The following is a 24,385-nucleotide window of genomic DNA, read 5'->3' as shown; positions in this document are numbered from 1 at the left end:
CTTGCGTAGTTCCGTAAGGTACTCAGCATTGCTCTCATCTTTATGCTGAGTTCTCCTGTGGAATTTAAATCTTTCTGCTATCAGCAACGGTGCAGGGTTTAGGTGTTCCTGTAGGATAGCAACAATTTCGTTAAAACTCTTCGCCTTCGATTTGGCTGGAGTAATCAGGTCCCGCAATAGGCCGTATATTCTAGCGCCCATTAAGTTTAGCAATACCGATGCCTTTTTCTCATCGGCTATTTCGTTTGCCTCGCAATATACCTCGACTCTTTCCACATACGTGGTCCAGTCCTCTATTGCATTATCAATAGGGGTGGTCACTGCCGGTACTGCAGTCTGAGACCAGTTATTCCCTTAAAGGTACATACACAACACCCGGAGTGCGCGATTAATAATATGCCTGTCTGGTAAAAGATCAGTGTGCAACTAGACTGCATCTTCTGTCTCTCCATTGGGTTCTTTCTGGATAAAACGGGAATTTACAGGTCAGTCTGGAACTGATACTATCTCTGTCTCTCGCCGCCCGCCTCACTCTGTCTCTGACTCTCCCTCCGCCCTCTCTCTGTCGCTATCAGCCCTCTGTACTGTATATGAATCAACTGTTATTGAGCGTAATATGAAGACTTTGATACGAAGTTGAAGACTGATACAGTGTCTCTCTGTCTGTGTCTCTCTGGTCGCCGTCTCTGGGTATTGAGGATGGGACCGATAGGACACCAGTTACTGTTATATGTCCCTCAGTTTAGAAGAGGGAAACGCAGACAGACCTGAGGGCGGCGAACATATAATTTCTATTTATATATAAAGCAAAAACATGTTTCTGCGTGCACACAATATTAGTAATTTAAAAGCAGATATGGGTTAACACAGCCACAGCTGTGATTGGCTCTTGCCCCTGAATCTGGGGAACAGACTCTGCGAGGAGCGCCGGCCTCAGAGTGTTTAACAGTTACTGAGCTGGGAAACGACAACTAACACCCCGTGAATCCGCAGCACAGGCCGAGCAGAGAGGAAAGCCTGTCCTGGGAACTGTAAATCTGGGGAACAGTTTGTCCTGTGACTGTGCAGATGTGAACATTGTGTCAGAGAGTGTGTTAAAGGGGCGGGCGGCCAAGTCTAATGTCACTGTGTTTGTGTGTCCGGACTCATCGCCGGATTGCCGAGTCCCTCTTGTGTAAAATAAAAATATTTGCCAGTCATAGAATCGCCCTGCTCCCCTGCTCAGCCCCGAAGTGGGAATTTAAGGTAAAGCTTGAGTTGATAATCAAGATTTCAGTCGAAAACCAGAGACCATGTCAGCGATCGGGTGAGAGAGCGCGATGAGTGCAGCATTGAAAGGGGTTTAAATCGAGACTGGAGCCTTGAATTCGGTTGTAACTTTTTCGACAGCGAACGTTCTGGTCTTAGAATCAGGAAGGATCTCGACTGGGATTCTGGAGTGCCGGATTTTCAATGGTATCGGAGAGTTTATGAGGAGAGAGAAACACAGAAATGCTGCAGGGGCCGGGAGCTGACAGCAGGATGTCTCCGCCCCGTCCGCTCGCTGCCTTTAAATTGCTCTGTGCCGCCACCTCTGGATTCATTTCTGACCCACTTCTGACTGTCAGAGAGATTTTCTACAGAGTTCCCGACATGAATGACACCGCAGCCGCCGAAACGGCTCCTCCAGCCGCCGCCGCTCAAATCAAGACTCCCAAGAAGCAGAAGACTGTTTCCCGGCCCAAGAAAGCCGGTCCCAAGTTGGGCGAGCAGATCGTCAAGATTGTGGCGGATTGCAGCGATCGCAAGGGGACGTCCATGGTCGCGATAAAGAAGGCTCTGGCTGACAGCGGCCTGGATGTGGAGCAGCTCCGGTCCCAGATCAGGGCGAGTATCAAGAGGAATGTGGAAAATGGTATCTTGGTGCACACCACGGGCAAGGGCGCCTCCGGCTCTGTCAAAATGGCAAAGCAGCAAAGCCAGGGAAAAGAGGTAAAGGTGAAGAAAGCAGCAGCCAAGAAATCTCCAGCGAAGAAAGCAGCAGCCAAGAAAGTCGCAACAAAGAAACCGGCAGCTAAGAAATCAGCAGCCAAGAAACCAGCAGCCAAGAAAACGGGCACCAAGAAGGCGCCAACGCCAAATAAGACGGCGACTCTTAAGAAAAAGGCTCCTGCGAAGAAGCCCCAAACCCCCAAGAGGGCCATAGTGGCAAAGGTGAAGGCGGCCAAGAGGGTGGAAAAATCGAAGGCCAAGCCCAAATCAAAATCAGCAAAGGCTAAGAGAGCAGCGCCCAAAAAGAAGTAAAATATCAAGTGTAACTTGTAAACATCTGAACCCAACGGCTCTTCTCAGAGCCACCCACATCTCTCAGAAAAGAGCTGATCCCGGAATCAAATGATTCCTGTCCCTGCGCCGGGCTCAGATTTCAGATAGAAATCATTTCAAGTAAACCCAGGATCCCTGGTGACTCGCTGACATTCGCTCCCTCCCCCCGCTGTCTGCAATAAAACAGAATGGGATGTCCGGGCCTCACTAACTGGGGATGTGTTCGGGTCCAGTCTCAGTTCATGGTCATTTTCATTTCACAGATTCAGGTTGAGAGTCTCAGTGAGACGGTAACACTGGCGGAGAAACCCCGCGTCACAACTCAAATCGCAACACATGAGATTGTCCAAATCAGCTGGAATAAGGTGTTTGTAAACTGCTGAACCGGGCTGGGAAGGCAGGTGTGGGGAGATGGAATAGGGGCTGGCACTGAAATGGAAGGAGGCGGGTCGCCTTGTTACAGAGGGACTGTACATAGGCGGGAATATTACTGATTCTTAATTGTAACAGGATCTTATTTAAACATTCCGAGTTTCTGGAAATCCTTGAATATGAAGCCCGAGTCTGTAAGGATTTGTGCGGAGCTGTGTTCCGGTTCTGTTGCCGATAAACGGTTTGAAATTGGCGGTTGCAGAAAATTGGAGGTGGAGCTGGAAGATCAGAGGTCGCTCTCTGCTCTGTCTGTGACTCTCAGTCTGTCTCCTGCCCTCCCGGTCTCTCTCTCTCTCTCTCTGTCTCCTGCCCTCCCGGTCTCTGTCTCTCTGTCTGTGACTCTCAGTCTGTCTCCTGCCCTCCCGGTCTCTCTCTCTGTCTGTCACTCTCAGTCTGTCTCCTGCCCTCCCGGTCTCTCTCTCTCTCTCTGTCTGTGACTCTCAGTCTGTCTCCGGCCTCTCTCTCTCTGTCTGTCACTCAGTCTGTGTTTAAATACCGGTATCTGCAATAGTGTAAATCGGGTGATAGCCTGTCGGCACCATTGAAGTCAATGGGAATATTCATCGGGAGAGACTAAAACGGGCTGCCGATTCCCTCTCACCCGTTTTACACTAGCGCACAAAGTGAAGACCATTCCCCATCGGACAGAGCCGAGGAAGGAGTCGATTTAAAACCCGATTGTAAAACAGCGCCGGGAATCTCTGACCGCAAGTCTGCCAGTATAAAAGAGAGATTATTATTTCTTGTCACAAACAAGCTTTCTCTCAAAGTCCGTTACATTGAAAGTGGCGGGTGTTTTGAAAATGATGAATAATTTCAACTCAGCCAATCGGGGCCCGGTAATTGCCGGCGTTTCCTTCTGCCTGTCAGAGCTCGGTCCCTGACTGGGGGTCGGGCTGGAAACATAGAAGATAGGAGCAGGAGTAGGCCATTCGGCCCTCCGCCATTCAATGAGATCATCCAAATTCAGTACCCTGTTCCTGCCTTCTCCCCATATCCCTTGATCCCTTTAGCCTTAAGAAATATATCTAACTCCTTCTTGAATATATTTAATGAACTGGCCTGAACTGCCTTTTGTGGTAGAGAATTCCACAGGTTCACCACTCTCTGGGTGAAGAAATTCCTCCTCATCTCTGTCCTAAATGACTTACCCCTTTTCTTTAGTCTGTGACCCTTGGTTCTGGACTCCCCCGCCATCAGGAACATCCTTAGTGCATCTAGTCTGTCTAGTCCTGTTAGAATTTTATAAGTTTCAATGAGATCCCCTCTCATTCTTCTAAACTCCAGTGAATATAAGCCCAATTGACCCAATCTCTCTTCATACGTCATTCCTGCCATCCCAGGTATCAGCCTGGTGAATTTTCGCTGCACTCCCTCCATGGCAAGAACATTCTTCCTCAGATAAGGCGACCAAAACTGCACACAATACTCAAGGTGTGGTCTCACCAAGGCCCTGTACAACTGCAGCAAGGCATCCTTGCTCCTGTACTCGAATCCTCTCGCTATGAAGGCCAACATACCACTTGCCTTCTTAACCGCCTGCTGCACATGCATGCTTACCTTCACCGACTGGTGCACAAGGACACCCAGGTCTCGTTGCACTTCCCCATCTCCCAATCTATTGCCGTTCAGATAATAATCTGCCTTCCTGTTTTTGCCACCAAAGTGGATAACCTCACATTTATCCACATTATGCTGCATCTGCCATGCATCTGCCCAATCACCCAACCTGTCCAAATCATACTGGAGTTTCTCGGCATCCTCCTCACAGCACACACACCCACCCAGCTTTATGTCATCTGCAAACTTGGAGATATTACATCTTGTTCCCTCGTCTGGATCATTAATATATATTGTGAATAGCTGGGGTCCTAGCACCGATCCCTGTGGTACCCCACTAGTCACTGCCTGCCACTCGGAAAAAGACCCGTTTATTCCAATGGAGACAGTCACAGCCCCGGGGCGGGCCGGTTCCTCACACACCCTTTAAAAGACAGCCGCAGAGCCGGCTCCGTATTAACAGGCTCTGTGTTCCAGATTGTGCTGAGATCCGTTGAGAAAATGGCCAGGACCAAGCAGACAGCGCGCAAATCGACTGGAGGGAAAGCTCCTCGCAAACAGCTGGCTACCAAAGCGGCCCGGAAGAGCGCTCCAGCCACGGGCGGAGTGAAGAAGTCTCATCATTACAGACCCGGCACTGTGGCTCTGAGGGAGATCCGCCGCTACCAGAAATCCACCGAGCTGCTCATCTGCAAATTGCCCTTCCAGCGCCTGGTGCGAGAGATCGCTCAGGACTTCAAGACAGACCTGCGCTTCCAGAGCTCAGCCATCATGGCCCTGCAGGAGGCCAGCGAGGCTTACCTGGTGGGGCTCTTTGAGGACACCAACCTGTGCGCCATCCACGCCAAGCGAGTCACCATCATGCCCAAAGACATCCAGCTGGCCCGCCGCATCCGCGGAGGGCGCACCTAAACCCGGCTTCAGCACCAAGTACAACAATGGCTCTTTTCAGAGCCACCAAATCGGCAAAGGAAAGAGCTGCAATCTCCTGAACCAGTGATATCTGTTGGTCATTAGTCCAGTAACTTGTGGGTGAGCATGAATTTAGGATGGAATGCTCATAAACTCCCCTCTACGATGCATTATTTGGGACTAATGATAAAAATCCCAGTTTTGGTTGGAAGTAACTTTTGGAACTGTTGTGGAGTATTTTAAACCAACACTCGACACAAGGTTTTCGGATCGATAATCAAGTCGTCTTTATTGCACCGGTGGGGAGACTGTCTGTTCTGTCTTAGCCAGACTTCTCCAAATTGTTACAGCAAACACTACATTTTTATACATTACAATACACATGTCCAGCTCATGCAAAATTCATTCCTGCCACCTGATTGGACCCAGGCCCGCATGCATCTTCACTGATTGGTTGCCTATGCCGCATTACATTAAAGTACCACCTTTATTACCAGAAAAGTATATGTCCGTTATCCCACAAGCTGTTGTTGCACCTATGACCTTTGTTTATGCCAGATGGGGACTCAACAACAGTGTATTTCTGACTCATTGTCTTGCTTTCCTGCCTCTCTAGGCCTCTTTACTTCCAACTCATTGTTTTACTTTCCTGCCAGAACAGAACTTACATCCTCTAGGCCTCTTATGGTTCCACGTCCGACTATTTGCAATTGTCTCTAAGTGATACAGCTTGCAGTCGTTAATCATTCTAACACTACTGCTTTGGTTATCTCAACTGCCAGTTCAGCAATTTAGAAAAAGCTTACTACTACAAAGTCGAGGGCCGCCACGCATCTCGCCATTCCTTTAGCCATGGGAGTTTGTTGGGAGGAGTAATAGGCAATTGGCCTCATATCTCCCCCGTACTCTTGGGTGACTACAGCGTTATAGAAGTTCTTGTCTATATATATATATAGTATATATGGAATGGTTTGACTATATTTGGCAATCCTAGTGCCAATTATCTCCACGTTATACAGTTTGCAGTTGCAATCATTCTAACACTACTGCAAAATCAACATATCATTCTTAGGTTATCTCAACTGCCAGTTCAGCAAGTTAGAAAAAGCTTACCACTGCAAAGGGCTATTAGATTATTGTCTTTATTACACCATTCAGTGAAACTGCCAGCGATGTCAGTTTAACTCTTTCCCCACTGCAAGGGGCTGTGTTGCCTAATCCTGTTTCTACTTCTTATGTTTTTAAGTTAGAAAGAAGCTTCTGAGCTGCACTCCCACTTCTGCTTTCTAATTCAGTGCCGGCTCTGAGCTGTTGAAGCCGACAGACTGAAGATTGCTGTGCAACAACGCGCTCACAGGCCAGGTACGGGACTGTAGTGGTTCTTGAACTGGACTGGAACCCCAAGGTACAAATATGGCAACAGCAGAGGGAAAAGCTTCAGAATATCATTGAATGGAAATGCACCCAGGTAATGCACTCAAGATACACTGTACACATCAAGTTAAAAACGAATTCTCAATAATAAGGGACAAAAATCACACATCGGGGTAATCACATGTGAGAATCACCTGCGGAGTAGGGCCCTTCTCACCGATGAACAGGTGACATTTTCCGGGGGATCTTAACATAAGAAATAGAAGCAGGAGTAGGCCATTCGACCCTTCTCCACCATTCAATGAGATCATGGCTGATCTTCTGCCTCAACTCCATTCACCGGCTCTATCACCATATCCCTTGTTCCCTTTACAAGTCAGAAATCTATCGACTTCTGTTTTGAATATACCTAATGACTGAGCCTCCAGAGCCCTCTGGGGTAGAGAATTCCAAAGATTCTCCACCCTCTGTTAACGAATTCTCAATCCATGCTAGTATATTACCCCCAATTCCATGTGCCCTAATTTTGTTCACCAACCTCTTGTGTGGGACCTTATCGAAGGCCTTCTGAAAATTTCTTCTCATCTCAGCCCTGAACAGCCTACCCTTTCTCCTGAGGCTGTGGCCCTTGGTTCTAGACTCCCAGCCAAGGGAAACGTTCTCCCAGCATCCACCCTATCAAGCACTGTAATAATTTTGTATGCTTCAATGAGATCCCCTCTCATTCTCCTGAATGCAAGAGAATACAGGCCTAGTTTACTCAATCTCTTCTCATACACCAGTCCCACCATCCCAGGAATCAATCTCGTGAACCTTTGTTGCACTCCCTCTATGGCAAGTATATCCTTCCTTAGGTAAGGAGACCAAAATTGTACACAGTACTCCAGGTGTGGTCTCACCAAGGCCCTATATAATTGGAGTAAGACTTCTTTACTTCTGTACTCAAATCCTCTTGTAATGAGGGCCAGCATACCATTTGCCTTCCTAATGGCTTGCTGCACCTGCACATTCACTTTCAGTGACTCATGTACAAGGACACCCAGGTCCCTTTGAGCGTCTGCATTCCCCAATCTTTCACCATTTAGGAAATACTCTGCCTTCCTGTTTTTTCTACCAAAGTGGATAACTTCACATTTATCCACATTATATTCCATCTGCCATGTTCTCGCCCACTCACTGAGCCTGTCAAGCTCTCCTTGAAGCCTCTTCACATCCTCTTCACAACTGACACTGCCACCTAGCTTTGTATCATCAGCAAATTTGGAAATGTTACATTTAGTCCCCACATCCAAATCATTGATACTGTGAATAGCTGGGGCCCAAGCACCACTCCTGGCAGTACCCCACCTGCCATCCTGAAAAAGACCCGTTTATTCCTACTCTTTTTTTTCTGTCTGTTAACCAATTCTCAATCCATGCTAGTATATTACCCCCAATTCCATGTGCCCTAATTTTGTTCACCAACCTCTTGTGTGGGACCTTTTCAAAGGCCTTCTGAAAATCCAGATACACCACATCTACCGGTTCCCCTTTGTCTACTCCACTAGTTACATCCTCAAAGAACTCCAATAGGTTTGTCAAACAGGATTTCCCTTTCATAAATACATGTTGACTCTGCCCAATCTTACTATTAGTTTCTAAGTGCCCAGTTATTGCATCCTTTAGAATAGATTCCAGCATTTTCCCAACTACTGATGTGAGGCTAACAGGCCTGTAATTCCCCGTTTTCTCATTCCTTCCTTTCTTAAATAGTGGGGTTACATTTGCTATCCTCCAATCTGCAGGAACCATTCCAGAATCTATAGAATTTTGGAAGATGACAACCAATGCATCCACTATCCCAATGGCCACCTCTTTCAAAACCCTAGGATGTAGGTCATCCAGTCCTTGGGATTTATCGACTTTTAGTCCCATTAATTTTTACTAATAATTTCTTTAAGTTCCTCATTCTCGCCACACCCTTGGTTTTCTCGTATTTCTGGGAGGTTTTTTGTGTCTTCCTCTGTGAAGACAGAAACAAAGTATTTATTTAATTTCTCTGCCATTTCCTCATTCCCCATTATAAATTCTCCCATCTCTGTCTGCAAAGGACCTACATTTACCTTCGCCAGTCTTTTCTTTTTCACATACCTACAGAAGCATTTACAATCCGTTTTTATATTTTTCGCTAGTTAGTGCTCATATTCCATTTTCCCTTTCTTTATCAATTTCTTGGATCCCCTTTGCTGATTTCTAAAAAATCCCAATCCTCAGACTGGCCGCTATTTCTGGCAACTTTATAAGCTTCTTCCTTTGATTTAATACTAGCTTTAATTTCTTTTGTTAGCCATGGTTGGATCACCTTTCCTTTTGGGTTTTTATGCCCTAGAGGAATATATGTTTGTTGCAAATTATGCATTATTTCCTTGACTATTAGCCATTGTATGTCCAGCTTCATACCTTTTAATGTAGTCTCCCAATCTACCTTGGCCAGCTTGTCCCTCCTACCCTTGTAGTTTCCTCTGTTTAGATTGAAGACATTAGTTTCAGATTGGAATACACCACTCTCAAACTAAATGTAAAATTCAGTCATATTATGGTCACTTGTCGCTAAATGCCCCTTTACCACACTGAGTGTACCCTTTTGAGTATAAACTGGGGCTGGAGAGAGTATTTTGGAAATGTACTTCTTGATTGCAGTGAGACAGCTTTTGATTGGTGGCAGGCACTAAATCTAATTGGATATCCAAGGAAACCAATCAGAGAGTTCCTGGAAAAAAGTCTTGTGACATCATTGCAAACTAACCATTCCATTCACAATCATTGCCTTCACCCATCCTTTATTAGCATACTAGCTGGGGAGCCCCGCGTTGCGAGGGCAATTTTGGGGCGTTTGGTCTCCCTGCCCCTGTGTGTCCCCCTCTCCCTGTCATGTCCTCTCCCTGTCCTATCCCTCCCCTCTCTCCCTCCCCTCTCTCCCTCCCCTCCCTCTCCCCTCCACCCCCCTCCCCCGCTCGCCTCCTCCCCTCCTCCGCTCCCCTCCTCCCCTCCCCCGCTCCCCTCCTCCCCCGCTCCCCTCTGTCCCTCTCTCCGGCCCCTCCCCCTGCCTAGCGCCTGAGGTCCGGTGCCTTTGCTGAGGTCCCCCGCGTATCGCGCGGCTGATGGACGGCCGCTGCGGGCGGGCAGCGCATGCGCGGTGAGTGTGGGCGGCGCATGCGCGGTCAGTGCGAGCGGCCCGCGGGAGCCGGCAAGGCCGTTAGCGAGCGGGAAACTTCGGGCGGCGCGCCCGCGCTCCGTCCGCGACACCGACGGCAATTTTGGGGCGCGAGGACAATTTTGGGGCGTTTGGTCTCCCTGCCCCTGTGTGTCCCCCCTCTCCCTGTCATGTCCTCTCCCTGTCCTATCCCTCCCTCCCCTCTCTCCCTCCCCTCCCCTCTCTCCCCTCTCCCCCTCCCCTCCCCTCTCTCCCCTCCCCTCTCCCCCTCCCCTCCGCCCCCTCCCCCTCCCTCTCCCACTCCCCTCTGTCCCTCTCTCCGGCCCCTCCCCCTGCCTAGCGCCTGAGGTCCGGTGCCGTCGAGGGCAATTTTGGGGCGCGAGGGCAATTTTGGGGCGTTTGGTCTCCCTGCCCCTGTGTGTCCCCCCTCTCCCTGTCATGTCCTCTCCCTGTCCTATCCCTCCCTCCCCTCCCCTCTCTCCCTCCCTCCCCTCCCCTCTCTCCCTCCCTCCCCTCCCCTCTCTCCCTCCCTCCCCTCTCTCCCTCCCCTCCCCTCCCCTCTGTCCCTCTCTCCGGCCCCTCCCCCTGCCTAGCGCCTGAGGTCCGGTGCCGTTGCTGAGGTCCCCCGCGTATCGCGCGGCTGATGGACGGCCGCTGCGGGCGGGCGGGCAGCGAATGCGCGGTGAGTGCGGGCGGCGCATGTGCGGTGAGTGCGGGCAGCGCATGCGCGGTGAGTGCGGGCGGCGCATGCGCGGTGAGTGCGAGCGGCCCGCGGGAGCCGGCAAGGCCGTTAGCGAGCAGGAAACTTCGGGCGGCGCGCCCGCGCTCCATCCGCGACACCTGAGAGGGGGAAGTAGAGAGAGACAGAGAGGGAAGAGGAGAAGGAGAGAGAGGGAAGAGGAGAGAGGGAAGAGAAGGAGAGAGAGGGAAGAGGAGAAGGAGAGAGAGAGAGGGAAGAAAGAGAGGGAGAGAGAGAGAGAAATTTTTTCAGCTTCAGGCCCCGAGTCCCCCCTGCGCGAGGGTGAGGAGGAGGGGGGGGGGTGAGGTTGCTAAACACAATATAAAACTCAAATAAATTGTTAATTAATTGCCTAACACATAATTGAAATATTTACCTTAGTTCCCTAACACACAGAAAGTGTGGGGGGAAAAATCGTGGAAAATCAAGATGGCGGCCACTCACCTCGGTTCAGAAGGATAAGGCCCGCCCACACACGCACCGATTGGTCGACCGGTCAGGTCACCGAAGCGTAGGATTGGTCAATCGTCGAGTCACTCGACACTCAACAAGGGCAGCACGGTGGCATAGTGGTTAGCACTGTTGCCTCACAGCGCCAGGGACCCGGGTTCGAATCCGGCCTCGGGTGACTGTCTGTGTGGAGTTTGCACATTCTCCCCGTGTTTGCGTGGGTTTCCTCCGGGTGCTCCGGTTTCCTCCCACAGTCCAAAGATGTGCGGGTTAGGTTGATTGGCTATGATAAATTGACCCTTAGTGTTAGGGGGATTAAATGGGGATATGTGTTAGGTGTAGGGGTTACGGGGATTGGGTGGGATATGTGTCGGTGCAGGCTCGATGGGCTGAAATGGCCTCTATCTGCACTGTGGGGTTTCTGTGATTCTGTGATTGTGATTCAACTGTAGGAAGACCTCGACGTCACACGGTCGCTAATGAGATGCTAATGAGCGGAACGCTGAACGTTTTTGGGATACCGCGGGCGGGATTTGTGTCCGGCCGAAACGTAAATACGCCTATGACCGGTCCGGAATCGCAAGCTTTCTTTTGAGGCGACGCGCGCGTCGGTACGCTCTGTAACTTCCAAACGTATAGAGACCAGGCGGACAGACAGACAGACAGAAGAGCCGCTTTATATATATAGATAGCGCTGTGGGGCTGCCTATTTAATCTGCTCACGGAACTTAGTTGAGTTATTTCTGTAACTGAAATTGAGTTTGAAGATGCCTGAGGAGGTGAAAAAAACAGCTCCCAAGAAGGGAGCCAAGAAAACCTTGAATAAAGCGCCAACAAAGAGCGGCAAGAAGAGGAGAAAGTCAAGGAAGGAGAGTTATTCCATCTACATCTACAAAGTGATGAAGCAGGTTCACCCCGACACCTCCTCCAAGGCCATGAACATCATGAACTCCTTTGTGAATGATATTTTCGAGCGCATCGCAGGTGAGTCTGCCCGCCTAACCCATTGCAACAAGCGGCACACCATCAGTTCCCGGGAGATCCAGACCGCTGTGCACTTGCTGTTGCCCGGGGAGCTGGCCAAGCACGCCGTGTCTGAAGGGACAAAGGCGGTGACCAAATACACCAGCTCCAAGTAAAACTCAACGGACCAACAAGACAATCTCAACGGCTCTTTTAAGAGCCACCCACAGTTTCTCTGAAATAGCTGCACCAACGTCTCTCTAGAATTGTTTTATTGTCGTGTTTTTTTCTATATATTAAATGTATTTCTGGAGTTTGGTAAATGTTTGATTTTTTTTTTAATCTGGTAGGCAGATTCTCAAATGCAGTTTTCGGTAGGATTTAACACTCACCCTTTGTAATCTGTTCTCAACCCCGTTCGTATTTCCCAGGATGTGATCAGTTAGACCCGAATTAAGAGGAATAGGTCAGATTTCAGTTGCTTGTTTAGCTATTCCTGAAGTTGGTTAATTTATTATCGGAGAATATCCGGTCATTAACCATAAATTCTTGGTCGAATAGCGACTCTCAATATCATTTCGATTAGTTGCACCAGGAGTCTCGGCTCCGGGTTAGCTCCCGCTGCAGCTCCTGTGAATGGAAATTAATCCATAATCAGGTTTGTTTAGAAAGATTCAATTCAATTGCAACGTGTCTAGTTAAATAATGCTGTGCTCGGGTCTTTCGTCTCGCCCGTTGCAGACAATTTGAAAACGAGCAGAATAAACCGGAATTTAGACCCGATTGTAAAACCGTGTCTGAAATTCGTGACGGGAAACGTGGAACTGGGAATGTAAATTTTTGTCTTAAGGCCGTTTTATTTATTAAGGCCGTTTTATTTACTAAAGCCGTTCCTGGTCTTACAAATATTGGCGGGCTTTTCAAATTTGAAAAATCGTTTCGTGTTTGACAATTTGGCGCCGTTTTCTCATTGCCGTTTGTTGATTGTACTGATTCTCATTGGGCTGTTCATGTTACCAGAGTGGCCAATCGCAAGTGCCTCCACTGCATTCCTGCTGAAGGTATAAGGGCGAGTGCAGCAGGAATTCTTAATTGTTTTTGAAAGTATCTGAGATTGTGGAAATGCCGAGAAGGAAAAAGCGCCGGTAAAGCTCGGGCAAGGCCAACTCTCGCGCATCCCGGGCCGGACTGTAGTTCCCGGTGGGCCCTGTTCACAGGCTCCTGGGAAAGGGGAACTATGCTGAGCGCGAGTGCTCTGGGCAACTTGCGGTTAGTGCCAGAGCGATTGAGCTGTATTGGGTGTCCTGTGCACAGGTTTCAGTTTATTAAAGTAAATACGGCATCTCATTACCTAATACTTATGAACAACAACCATGAGAACGTAGTTGGGTCCATAATTCCTTCCAACCAACAGTGCGATTTTTATCATTAACCCCAACTAATGCATATAGAAACATAGAAGATAGGAGCAGGAGTAGGCCATTTGGCCCCTCGAGCCTGCTCCGCCATTCAATGAGATCATGGCTGATCATCCAAATTCAGTACCCTGTCCCTGCCTTCTCCCCATATCCCTTGACCCTTTAGCCTTAAGAAATATATCCAACTCCTTCTTGAATATGTTTAATGAACTGGCCTCCACCGCCCTCTGGCAGAGAATTCCACAGGTTCACCACTCTAGGTGAAGAAGTTCCTCCTCATTTCAGTCCTAAATGGCTTACCCCTTATCCTTAGACTATCACAGAATCACAGAAACCCCACAGTGCAGATAGAGGCCATTTCGGCCCATCGAGCCTGCACCGACACATATCCCACCCGATCCCCGTAACCCCTACACCAACACATATCCCACCCTATCCCTGTAACCCCACGCATTTAATCCCCCTAACACTAAGGGTCAATTTATCATAGCCAATCAACCTAACCCGCACATCTTTGGACAGTGGGAGGAAACCGGAGCACCCGGAGAAAACCCACGCAAACACGGGGAGAATGTGCAAACTCCACACAGACAGTCGCCCGAGGCCGGATTCGAACCCGGGTCCCTGGCGCTGTGAGGCAACAGTGCTAACCACTATGCCACCGTGCTGCCCACCCCTGGTTCTGGACTCCCCAGCCATCAGAAACATCCTTCCTGCGTCTAGTCTGTCCAGGCCTGACAGAATTTTATAGGTTTCGATGAGATCCCCCCTCAATCTTCTAAACTCCAGTGAGTATAAGCCCAATCGACACAATCTCTCATACGTCATTCCTGCCATCCCAGGTATCAGCCTGGTGAATCTTCGCTGCACTCCTTCCGTGGCAAGAACGTCCTTCCTCAGATAAGGCGACCAAAACTGCACACAATACTCAAGGTGCGGCCTCACCAAGGCCCTGTACAACTGCAGCAAGACATCCTTGTTCCTGTACCCGAACCCTCTTGCTACGAAGGCCAACATACCATTTGCCTTCTTAACCGCCTGCTGCACCTGCATGCTTACCTTCAGCGACTGGTGCACAAGAACACCCAGGTCTCTCTGCACTTCCCCTTCTCCCAATCTATTGCCATTCAAAAAATAATCTGCCTTCCTGTTTTTGCCACAAGTGGATAACCTCACATTTATCCACATTATAGTGCATTTGCCATGTTTCTGCCCAATCACCCAACCTGTCCAAATCGTACTGGAGTTTCACAACATCCTCCTCACAGCATACCCTCCCACCCAGCTTTGTGTCATCTGCAAATTTGGAGCTAATGCATCCAATTCCCTCGTCCAGATCATTAATATATATTGTGAACAGCTGGGGTCCAAGGACCGATCCTTGCGGTACCCCACTAGTCACTGCCTGCCACTCGGAAAAAGACCCGTTTATTCCAACTCTTTGCTTTCTGTCCACCAACCAGTTCTCTATCCAAGTCAATACCTTGCCCCCAATCCCATGTGCCTTAATTTTGCACGCTAATCTCTTATGCGGGACCTTATCGAAAGCCTTCTGAAAGTCCAAATACACCACATCCACTGGTTCTCCCTTATCTATTTTACCAGTTACATCCTCAAAAAATTCCAGTAGATTAGTCAAGCACGATTTACTTTTTGTAAATCCATGTTGACTTTGTCCGATCCTGTCGCTGCTTTCCAAGTGCTCTGCTATTACATCTTTTATAATGGACTCTAGCATTTTACCCACTACCGATGTCAGGCTTACCGGTCTATAATTCCCCGCTTTTTCTCTACCACCTTTTTTGAATAGTGGGGTAACATTCGCTACCCTCCAATCCATGGGTACTGTTCGAGTCTATCGAGTTCTGGAAGATGACCAGCAATGCATCTACTATTTCTAGGGCCACTTAAGTACCCTAGGATGTAGATTATCAGGCCCTGGGGATTTATCGGCCTTCAGTCCCAACACCATTTCCCTACAAATACTGATTTCTTTCAGTTCCACCCTTTCATCAGACCCTATGTTCCCTGGCATCTCTGGGAGGTTATTTGTGTCCTCCTTTGTGAAGACAGAACCAAAATATGTATTCAGTTGGTCTGCCATTTCTTTGTTCCCCATTATAAATTCCCCTGATTCTGACTGCAAGGGACCTACGCTTGACTTCACCAATCTTTTTCTCTTCACATATCTATAAAAGCTTTTACAGTCAGTTTTTATGTTCCCTGAAAGCTTACTCTCATATTCTATTTTCCCTTTCTTAATTAACCCCTTTGTCCTCCGTTGTTGAATCCTAAACTGCTCCCAATCCTCGGGATTATTGCTTTTTCTGGCCAATTTATATGTCCTCTCCTTGGATCTTATGCTATCCCTAATTTCCCTTGTTAGCCACGGTTGAGTCACCTTTTTGTTTTATTTTTATGCCAAACCGGGATGAACAAATTCTGTAGTTCATCCATTCGGTCTTTGAATGTTTGCCATTGCCTATCCACTGTCAACCCTTTGAGTGACATTCCCCAATCAATCCTACCCAACTCGCTCCTCAGACCATCGTAATTTCCTTTATTTAAATTGAGGACCCTAGTCTCTGAGTCAACTACTTCATTCTCCATCTTAATGAAGAATTCGATCATATTATGATCGCTCCGACCCAAGGGGCCTCGTACAACAAGATTGCTAATTAATCCTTTCTCGTTACATAATACCCAGTCTAAGATGGCCTGATCTCTGGTTGGTTCCTCGACATATTGGTCCAGGAAACCATCCCGTAAACACTCCCGGAATTCCTCCTGCACAGTATTGTTACTAATTTGGTTAGCCCAATCTATATGTAGATTAAAGTCACCCATGATGACTGCTGTGCCCTTATTGCACGCTTATTTAATTTCCCTTTTTAATGCCATCCCCAACCTCCGCCTTACTGTTTGGAGGTCATCGAGGGGAGTTTACGAGCTTTCCATCCAGGACGCATTTACACCCCCAAGTTACTGGGCTAATGACCAACAGATATCACTGCTTCAGGAGATGCACCATGGGGAAACCTGCTTTCCTGGCAAAGCCACGTGTGCGCTCGTTCTGCTTCCCTCTGAGATAGAAGCCAATGTAGTCCCTTCTGGTGTAGAGAGCCTCAGTTAGCTCCCGGATGCAGCAACTGATGGTGAACTGAGAGATGTTAGCTATGTCTCCTGCTGCAGATTGGAAGCATCTGCTGGCGAAGAAAAAGAGGGCCACGGTGACATTAACTGCCACTGGGAGTGCCATGTTCACCCTGCTTTCAGGCTGCAGGTCTGGTTGCAGGAGGTGGTAGAGTTCTGTGACCACCTCCTTGGTGACTACACTGCTCCTTGCTTAAGTGGATATAAGAGAAGTACTCTCAACACCCTAGGTGGGTAAGGCCTCCTGTTGAGTGCGACTGGCCCTCCTCCTGCATGCATGTTCCTGTCTTCCTCGTTCTCTCTGCTTCCTCTGCTGTAGATCCTAGAGCGCGAGGTTGACTGCCAATTGTAAGAAATTGTGAATCGGAAGAAATTGTGAATTATAAGAAATAATGGCTTTATAAAACTAATAAGGTCATTCGAGCTGAGCAGCCAGGATAAGTTGCTGATACAGCTATTGTACAAAAAGCTGAGGTCATTGCAAGGTCATAACAATAAACAGGCCTTTGAGTGGGCATAACTAGGGCTGATAAGGGGTTCAGTAAGATAAACAAGATTTCTAGGAGAAAGTGCAAGATGTCCAAACAAGAGATAAGCAAAGGGATGGTCTCATAAGACTGGGAGGGATGTGCTACAGGTGCATATTCCTCTGTAAATGGACAATTGAATGGGTTAAAGTGATTAAAACAAGTGATTGATGTGAGGTATCCACCAGCTCCTAAACTGAGGTATATAAACGGGCAGTCCAGAGGGAAAGGCAGGCAGAAAGGAGGGGATAGCTTCCTCAGGCTCGATGCATGCTAGCTTCAGCTTAACACCCTGGTCAAGTTTAACCTCTGAGTTGGATTCCATGCTAGCTTCAGCTTAACACCTCTGCCAGCTCAGGAGACGACCAAAGAGGAAGAGACTGCAGGGATCCGAGACCACTGTTACGCCTCAACCTCCGTCCGTCCGTTCCAGGGCCGGTAAACCGCTCTCATCTTGTTACGAGTTGTATGTCTACTATTGCACGCTGTACTTAACTTAAACTGCTGTTCCTTAATAAAGTGACCTATGACTCCGAAGACCCTTTGAGTAATCTGTCTGTGTGACCTGTGATCCAAAATCTTACACCGTACAGCCCCCATGACTGAGCAAGTGTTGTGAGCAGGAGCCTTTAAAAGATAATGAAGGAGTTCTTCACTTATTACAACACTCCCTGTTACCAAATAACCTTGAAATAAGTAAAGAAAGCTGTTGCAGTTGCTGTATTCAGTGCACTTGGCCATTTCTTGATAATATGTGGAGTGAATCAAATTGGCTGAAGACTGGCTTCTGTGATGGTGGGGACCTCAGGAGTAGACCGATATGGATCATCCACTCGACACTTCTGGCTGAAGATGGTTGCAAACTCTTCAGCCTTGCCTTTTCCACTCGTACTGGGCTCCACCATCATTGAGGATGGGGATATTCATGGAGCCGCCTCCTCGTGTTGGTTGTTTAATGGTGCACCACCATTCACGACTGGATGTGGCAGGACTGCAGAGCTTTGATCTGGTCTGTTGATTGTGGGATCACTTAGCCCTGTCTATAGCATGCTGCTTCTGCTTTTTAGCATGCATGTAGTCCTGTGTCGCAGCTCCCCCAGGTTGGCACCTCATTTTTAGGTACGCCTGGTGCTGCTCCTGGCATGCTCTTCTACACTCCTTATTGAGCCAGGGTTGGTTCCCTGGCTTGATGGTAATGGTAGAGTGAGGGATATGCCAGGCCATGAGGTTACAGATTGTGGTGGAATACAATTCTGCTGCTGATGTCCCACAGCACCACATGGATGCCCAGTTTTGAGCTGCTAGATCTGTTGTGCGGTGGTTACTGCTACCAATACTGTCCTGGACAGATGTATCTGTGACCGGTATGTTGGTGAGGATGAGGTCAAGTAGGTTTTTCCCCTCATGTTGGTTCGCTCACCACCTGTCGCAGGCCCAGACTGGCAGCTATGTCCTTCAGGACTCAGCCAGCTCGGTCAGTAGTGTTGCTACCGAGACACTCTTGGTGATGGACATTGCAGTCCCCCACCCAGAGTACATTCTGTGCCCTTGCTACTCTCAGTGCTTCTTCCAAGTGGTGTTCAACATGGAGGAGTATTAATTCATCAGCTGAGGGAGGGCGGTAGGTGGTAATCAGCAGGAGGTTTCCTTGCCCATGCTTGACCTGGAGCCATGAGACTTCAATGTTGTGGACTCCCAGGGCCACTCCTTCCTGACTGTATACCACTGTGCCGCCACCCCTAGTGGGTCTGTCCTGCCGGTGGGACAGGACATACCCAGGGATGGTGATGGAGGAGCTTGGGGCATTGGCTGAAAGGTATCATTCTATGAGTATGACTATGCCAGGCTGTTACTTGACTCGCCTGTGGGACAGCTCTGCCAATTTTGGCACAAGTCCCCAGATGTTGGTGAGGTGCAGGGTCGATTTGGTTGGGTGTGCCGTTGCCATGGTCGATGCCGGGTGGTTCGTCTGGTTTCATTCTTATTGTGTTTCACAGAAATCACAGAAATCACAGAAACCCCACAGTGCAGATAGAGGCCATTTCGGCCCATCGAGCCTGCACCGACACATATCCCACCCGATCCCCGTAACCCCTACACCAACACATATCCCACCCTATCCCCATAACCCCACGTATTTAATCCCCCTAACACTAAGGGTCAATTTTTTATCATAGCCAATCAACCTAACCTGCACATCTTTGGACTGTGGGAGGAAACCGGAGCACCCGGAGGAAACCCACGCAAACACGGGGAGAATGTGCAAACTCCACACAGACAGTCGCCCGAGGCCGGATTCATAGCGGTTTGTCCAACTGAGTGGCTTGCTAGGCCATTTCAGAGGTTAGTTAAGAGTCAACCACATTGCTGTGGGTCTGGAGTCACATGTAGGCCAGCAGATTTCCTTCCCTAAAGGACATTAGTGAACCGGATGAGTTTTTACAACAATCCAAAAGTTTCATGGTTACAGATTAATTAACTGAATTTAAATTCCCCAGCTACCGTGGTGGGTTTTGAACTCGCGTCTCTGGCTCATTCGTCCAGGTCTCTGGATTATTAGCCCAGTGACATTACCACTACACTACTGTTTCCTTAAGTGGTAGGAAACAGAGAGTAGTGGTGAACGGTTGTTTTTTGGACTGGAGGAAGTTACACAGTGGGGTTCCCCAGGTGTCGATACTAGGACCACTGCTTTTCTTGATATATGTTAATAACTTAGACTTGGGTGTACAGGACACTATTTCTAAATTTGCAGATGACACAAAGCTTGGAAGTATAGTGAACAGTGAGGAGGATAGTGATAGACATCAAGAGGACATATACAGGCTGGTGGAATGGGCGAACACGTGGCAGATGAAATTTTACACAGAAAAGTGCAAAGTGATACATTTTGGTAGGAAGAATGAGGAGAGGCAATATAAACTAAAGGGTACAATTCTAAAGGGGGTGCGCGAACAGAGAGACCTGGGTGGTATATGTGCACAAATCATTGAAGGTGGCAGGGCAGGTTGAGAAAGCAGTTTAAAAAAGCATACAGGATTCTGGGCTTCATAAATAGAGGCATAGAATACAAATGCAAGGAAGTTATGATGAACCTTTATAAAACACTGGTTCAGCCTCAACTGGAGTACTGTGTCCAATTCTGGGCACCGCACTTTAGGAAGGATGTGAAGGCCTTAGAGAGGGTGCAGAAAATGGTTCCAGGGTTGAGAGCCTTCAGTTACATGGATGGACTGGAGAAGCTGGGCTTATTCTCCTTAGAGCAGAGAAGGTTGGGAGGAGATTTGATAGAGGTGCTCAAAATCATGAGGGGTCTAGACAGAGTAGATGGAGAGAAACTGTTCGCATTGGCGGAAGGGTCGAGAACCAGAGGACACAGATTTAAGGCGATTGGCAAAAGAACCAAAGGCGACATGAGGAAAAACTTTTTTACGCAGCAAGTGGTTAGGATCCAGAATGCACTGCCTGAAAGGGTGGTGAAGGCAGATTCAATCGTGGCTTTCAAAAGGGAATTGGATAAGTACCTGAAGGAAAAACATTTGCAGGGCTACGGATAAAGGGTGGGGGTGTGGGACTAGCTGAAGTGCTCTTGCAGAGAGCTGGCACGGGCTCGATGGGCCAAATGGCCTCCTTCTGTGCTGTAACCATTCTATGATTCTATGAGTGACAGAGACACAGACAGAGAGAGAGAGAGAGAGAGTGTCACACAGAGGGAAAGTCACGGAGAGACAGACAGAGACAGACAAAGAGAGAGTGAGAAACAGACAGAGAGTGAGAGACTGAGACAGAGAGAGGGACACAGAGATAGAGCCAGGCAAAGAGAGAGCGGGGTGGGGGGGAGTGTACAGAGAGATACAGAGACAATGAGAGAGAGAGAGAGAGATATAGAGAGCGAGACAGGGAGAGACCTAGAGACAGACAGAGAGTAAGATGGAGAGAAAGAGACGGTCAGAGAGAGAGAGACAGAGAGAGAGTACAGAGTGAGGAAGATAGAGCTGGACAGATAGAGACATAAACCGAGAAAGGAAGAGCTGGAGAGAGAGAAAAAAGGAGAGAGAGAGAGGGACACAGAGGAAAGAAAGAGAGAAGACTGAGAGAGGGTGTCAGATTCTGAGAGAGAGAAAGTGAGACAAAGAGACACAGATATAGAGGGACAGTTGGCGAGAGAGACAGACAGTGTGAGAGAGAGACTGTGACAGAGAGAGACAGAGAGAAAGGGACACAGAGATACACGGTGAGAGAGATGGACAGAGAGAGAGGACACATTTGTAATGTAGGAAACATGGCAGTCAAATTTTGCACAGCAAACTCCCACAAACAGCAATGAAATGAATGACCAGATAATCTGTTGTTTTAGTTACATCGGTTGAGGGCTAAATATTGGCCCCAGGACACGGGGGAGAATTCCCCCTTGCTCTTCTTTGAAATAATGGCTATGGGATCTTTTGCATCTACCTGAGGGCAGACGGGACCTCGGTTTAATTTCTCATCCAAACTGGTTAAGCACCAGAAAGATTTGCCGAGTGGAGTGAACAGTAACTGAGGCACTTCGGAACGTGCACCAGGCATTGCAAGTCGCGCAGTCCCACAGGAATGGGCTCCAGCGCACAGGCGCTCTTTTCAATCATGTCCCACGGGCAGAGAGAGGGGTGGGCCGGGGTTGGGGGGGGGGGGGGAGAGAGAGAGAGAGAGACTGGGACAGATAGACTAGGACAGAGGGTGAGAGACAGGGAGAGGGAGCGAGTGACAGGTTGAGAGGGAGAGAGAATGAGACACAGGGGGGGAGAGAGCAAGAGGGAGAGAGGGACAGAGTGAGATAGAGAGAGAAACAGAGCAAGAGGGAGAGAGAGAGATGGGGAGTGAGGGTCCAGGTGCGTGTAATCCGTTCCCGGGGACTGAGCGACAGCTACACTTTGGAACAACAGGAGCAGCACATGTACAATGGACACCGGAAGGAGGCTAAAACAAACAAGTTTTAGGCCCGCGGTGAGACAATAATATGAGAAAATAATTTTTAAAAATTCAGAATTATTTAAAGCCAGAAAAAAATACAGGAAAGTGATACTAAATGTCCCACGGTAAGTTCCAGTTAAATTTTGCCAGGTGTTGTCCCCTTTTAGAAAGAGTTTCAGGGTTATTTAAAACATGTTATGAGAGAGGGGAAAAACTTTGTACCCCCTGTTTGTTCCTCAGAGTCTGTGAGAGACGGAGGGAATGGCAGCAGGAAAAGAGGAAAAAACTTCTCCAACTGATCCCAACTCATCACCAAGGCTAGATAGATAACATCACCGCCTTCTTAGGAAGTTTAACCACTTTATTCACACTCTTATTTGAGCTCTGTTTGGAATTAGAGGTTATTTTATTATTTTTTTGTTCTATGTTGAACGACAGCGTTGAAGAGGGAAAGATAAACTTGGAGCAACTTCTTCAGTCAAAGCTGCAACGAGACTTGAACTTTTCATAAAAAATGAATGTTAAAAACACATTGCTCCCCACTAAGTTTCAATATGATTTTGGAACAAACAGGAACAAAAATCAATTTTCCCGTCATCTAAACAGGTTTCAACCAGGTCTTGAAGTCCAAACGCTTTTAAAGAAGGTCTGAACTGCTTAAAATATTTTAAAATTGATATTTTTCAATATTTTATTTTGAACAATCGACTGAAGTAAGTAGCTTTACACAAACATGGACCTAGTCCGGTCCTTCCACTTGGTGGACATCTGACGAAAGCTCCATCCCGACTCCAGCGCCTTCACTAGCGTAAGGCCTGGAGGAGGAAAGTCCAGAATCGACCACCTTTACATTTCCTGGGCGTACGTCTCCTGCGTTCCGGTGGCTTCCATGTGGCCGGTGCCGTGTTCGAACCACCACCTGATGTCAAAGGAGAGCACGTGAGGCACTCTACTGGCCAAACATGAACTCTGATATTGACCAGATGATCAGTGAGTGTGCTACATGTCAGGAGTATCACTACAAGCAAACAAAAGAGCTCCTCATTACCACAGTGCTCCCATCACAGCCTTGGGAAAAGGTAGGAACTGATATTTTTCACTACGAAGGAAAAGACTTATTTGTTGGTTATTGATTATTACTCTAATTATCCTGAGATTGCTCTCCTACCCAGCACCACGTCAAGAGCTGTGATAACTCACCTGAAGTCAATCTTTTCCAGGCAGGGCATCCCTCTAACTCTGGTCTTTGATAATGGCTCTCCCTATGCCAGTCATGAGTTTCAGTCGTTTGCTACAGAGTATGAGTTTAAGCATGTAACCTCCAGCCCGCTCTACCTTCAAGCCAATGGAGAAGGGGGTACAGATTGTGAAAAGACTATTAAAGAAAGCAGCACACAGCAACACTGACCCATATCTGGCCATGATGTCGTACAGGGCGGCCCCGCTGGAAAGTGGCAAGTCTCCAGCTGAGCTCTTACTGGGTCGCAAAATCCGTACTCGACTTCCCAGGCATGTCACACCTGATCACACAGATGAGGTATGGGCAGACAAGGCCCGGAAACTTCAGCGGAAACAAAAAATGCTCCATGACCGCACAGCCACTGCACTAGTGCCTCTACAGGAGAAGGATATAGTTTGCATTGAAGGGCCTGGGTCATGGAATCAAAGAGCCACCGTTCTACAACAGGTTGCCCCCAGGTCATAGTGTCATGACAGAAAATGGCAATGTGTATCGCAGAAACAGGAGGCACCTACTGAAAACTGTAGTGTATGTACCTTTAAGAGGAACTATGTTTTTGAAGCCCCTGTATACTGTAGTACTAGTAGTGACCACTCGGGTATATAAGCCTGTGTAGCGTCTTGTGTTGTTAGTTCACCTCCAGACTTTGTTCAGTAAACACTTGTTAAATCAACTCCTGCATTCCGTGTCTCCATTAACACACGGATCTAACAGTGGCGACGAGTTAGAAACGAACTTACCTGCAATTCGGCAGCACCTCAAGGGGATCGATTCCTCAGACGAAGGTCGAAGCCAGAAGCAAGAAAAAAAATAATAACTCGAAGAAACTCAAACGAGGGCCAGGCTTGGTCTCCAGTCTGTGGTTTCCCCAGCTAAACGGGCTGGTGGCAGGTAGTGCACTGATCCTTCCTGGGCTGCGGCGGGCTAGAGCTCGATCGGGTGGCTCTGCAACGGGGCCGGGCAGCGAGTCGGGAAGCAGAAGCAAAGAGAGAGAGAGAGGGTGGAGCACTCAGGGCGCAGCCGGTGCTGCAAAGCAGGTCGGCGTTCGGACCGAGCAGCGGGAGGGGAAAGTCCCAGAGTGTCCGCTCCATGACGGGAACGGTTCTCCAAGTAACGGAGAAACTATTGAAGCGATATATTAAAAAAATAGAAATACCGCGAAAAGCT

The 24,385-nt window shown here is 48.3% G+C and overlaps 2 protein-coding genes across 2 annotated transcripts; both read left to right on the top strand.

Moving 5' to 3' along the window:
* The first annotated feature begins 1,425 nt into the window (after positions 1–1,425).
* LOC147121334 (uncharacterized) lies at positions 1,426–2,283 on the top strand. The gene has a single exon (XM_085977661.1). The coding sequence runs from the start codon at positions 1,492–1,494 to the stop codon at positions 2,281–2,283; it is 792 nt and encodes a 263-aa protein (XP_085833787.1). The 5' UTR covers positions 1,426–1,491.
* A 9,236-nt stretch (positions 2,284–11,519) lies between these two features.
* Positions 11,520–12,176, top strand: LOC147121333 (histone H2B 1.2-like). Its single transcript, XM_085977659.1, has one exon. It carries the CDS (start codon positions 11,732–11,734, stop codon positions 12,101–12,103), a length of 372 nt encoding a protein of 123 aa, XP_085833785.1. The 5' UTR covers positions 11,520–11,731; the 3' UTR covers positions 12,104–12,176.
* The last annotated feature ends 12,209 nt before the right edge of the window (positions 12,177–24,385 follow it).

This window comes from Somniosus microcephalus, chromosome 3 (assembly GCF_052327205.1).
Source record: "Somniosus microcephalus isolate GS21.2 chromosome 3, FLI_Smic_1.0, whole genome shotgun sequence".
Classification (NCBI taxonomy): Eukaryota; Metazoa; Chordata; class Chondrichthyes; order Squaliformes; family Somniosidae; genus Somniosus; species Somniosus microcephalus.
Note: the sequence above shows the minus strand (reverse complement) of the source record. Positions and strands in the feature narration are given on the sequence as shown.

Bases quoted from the DNA above. Each gene is read 5' to 3' on its own strand.
- LOC147121333 (XM_085977659.1), top strand. From the start codon at position 11,732: ATGCCTGAGGAGGTGAAAAAAACAGCTCCCAAGAAGGGAGCCAAGAAA.
- LOC147121334 (XM_085977661.1), top strand. From the start codon at position 1,492: ATGCTGCAGGGGCCGGGAGCTGACAGCAGGATGTCTCCGCCCCGTCCG.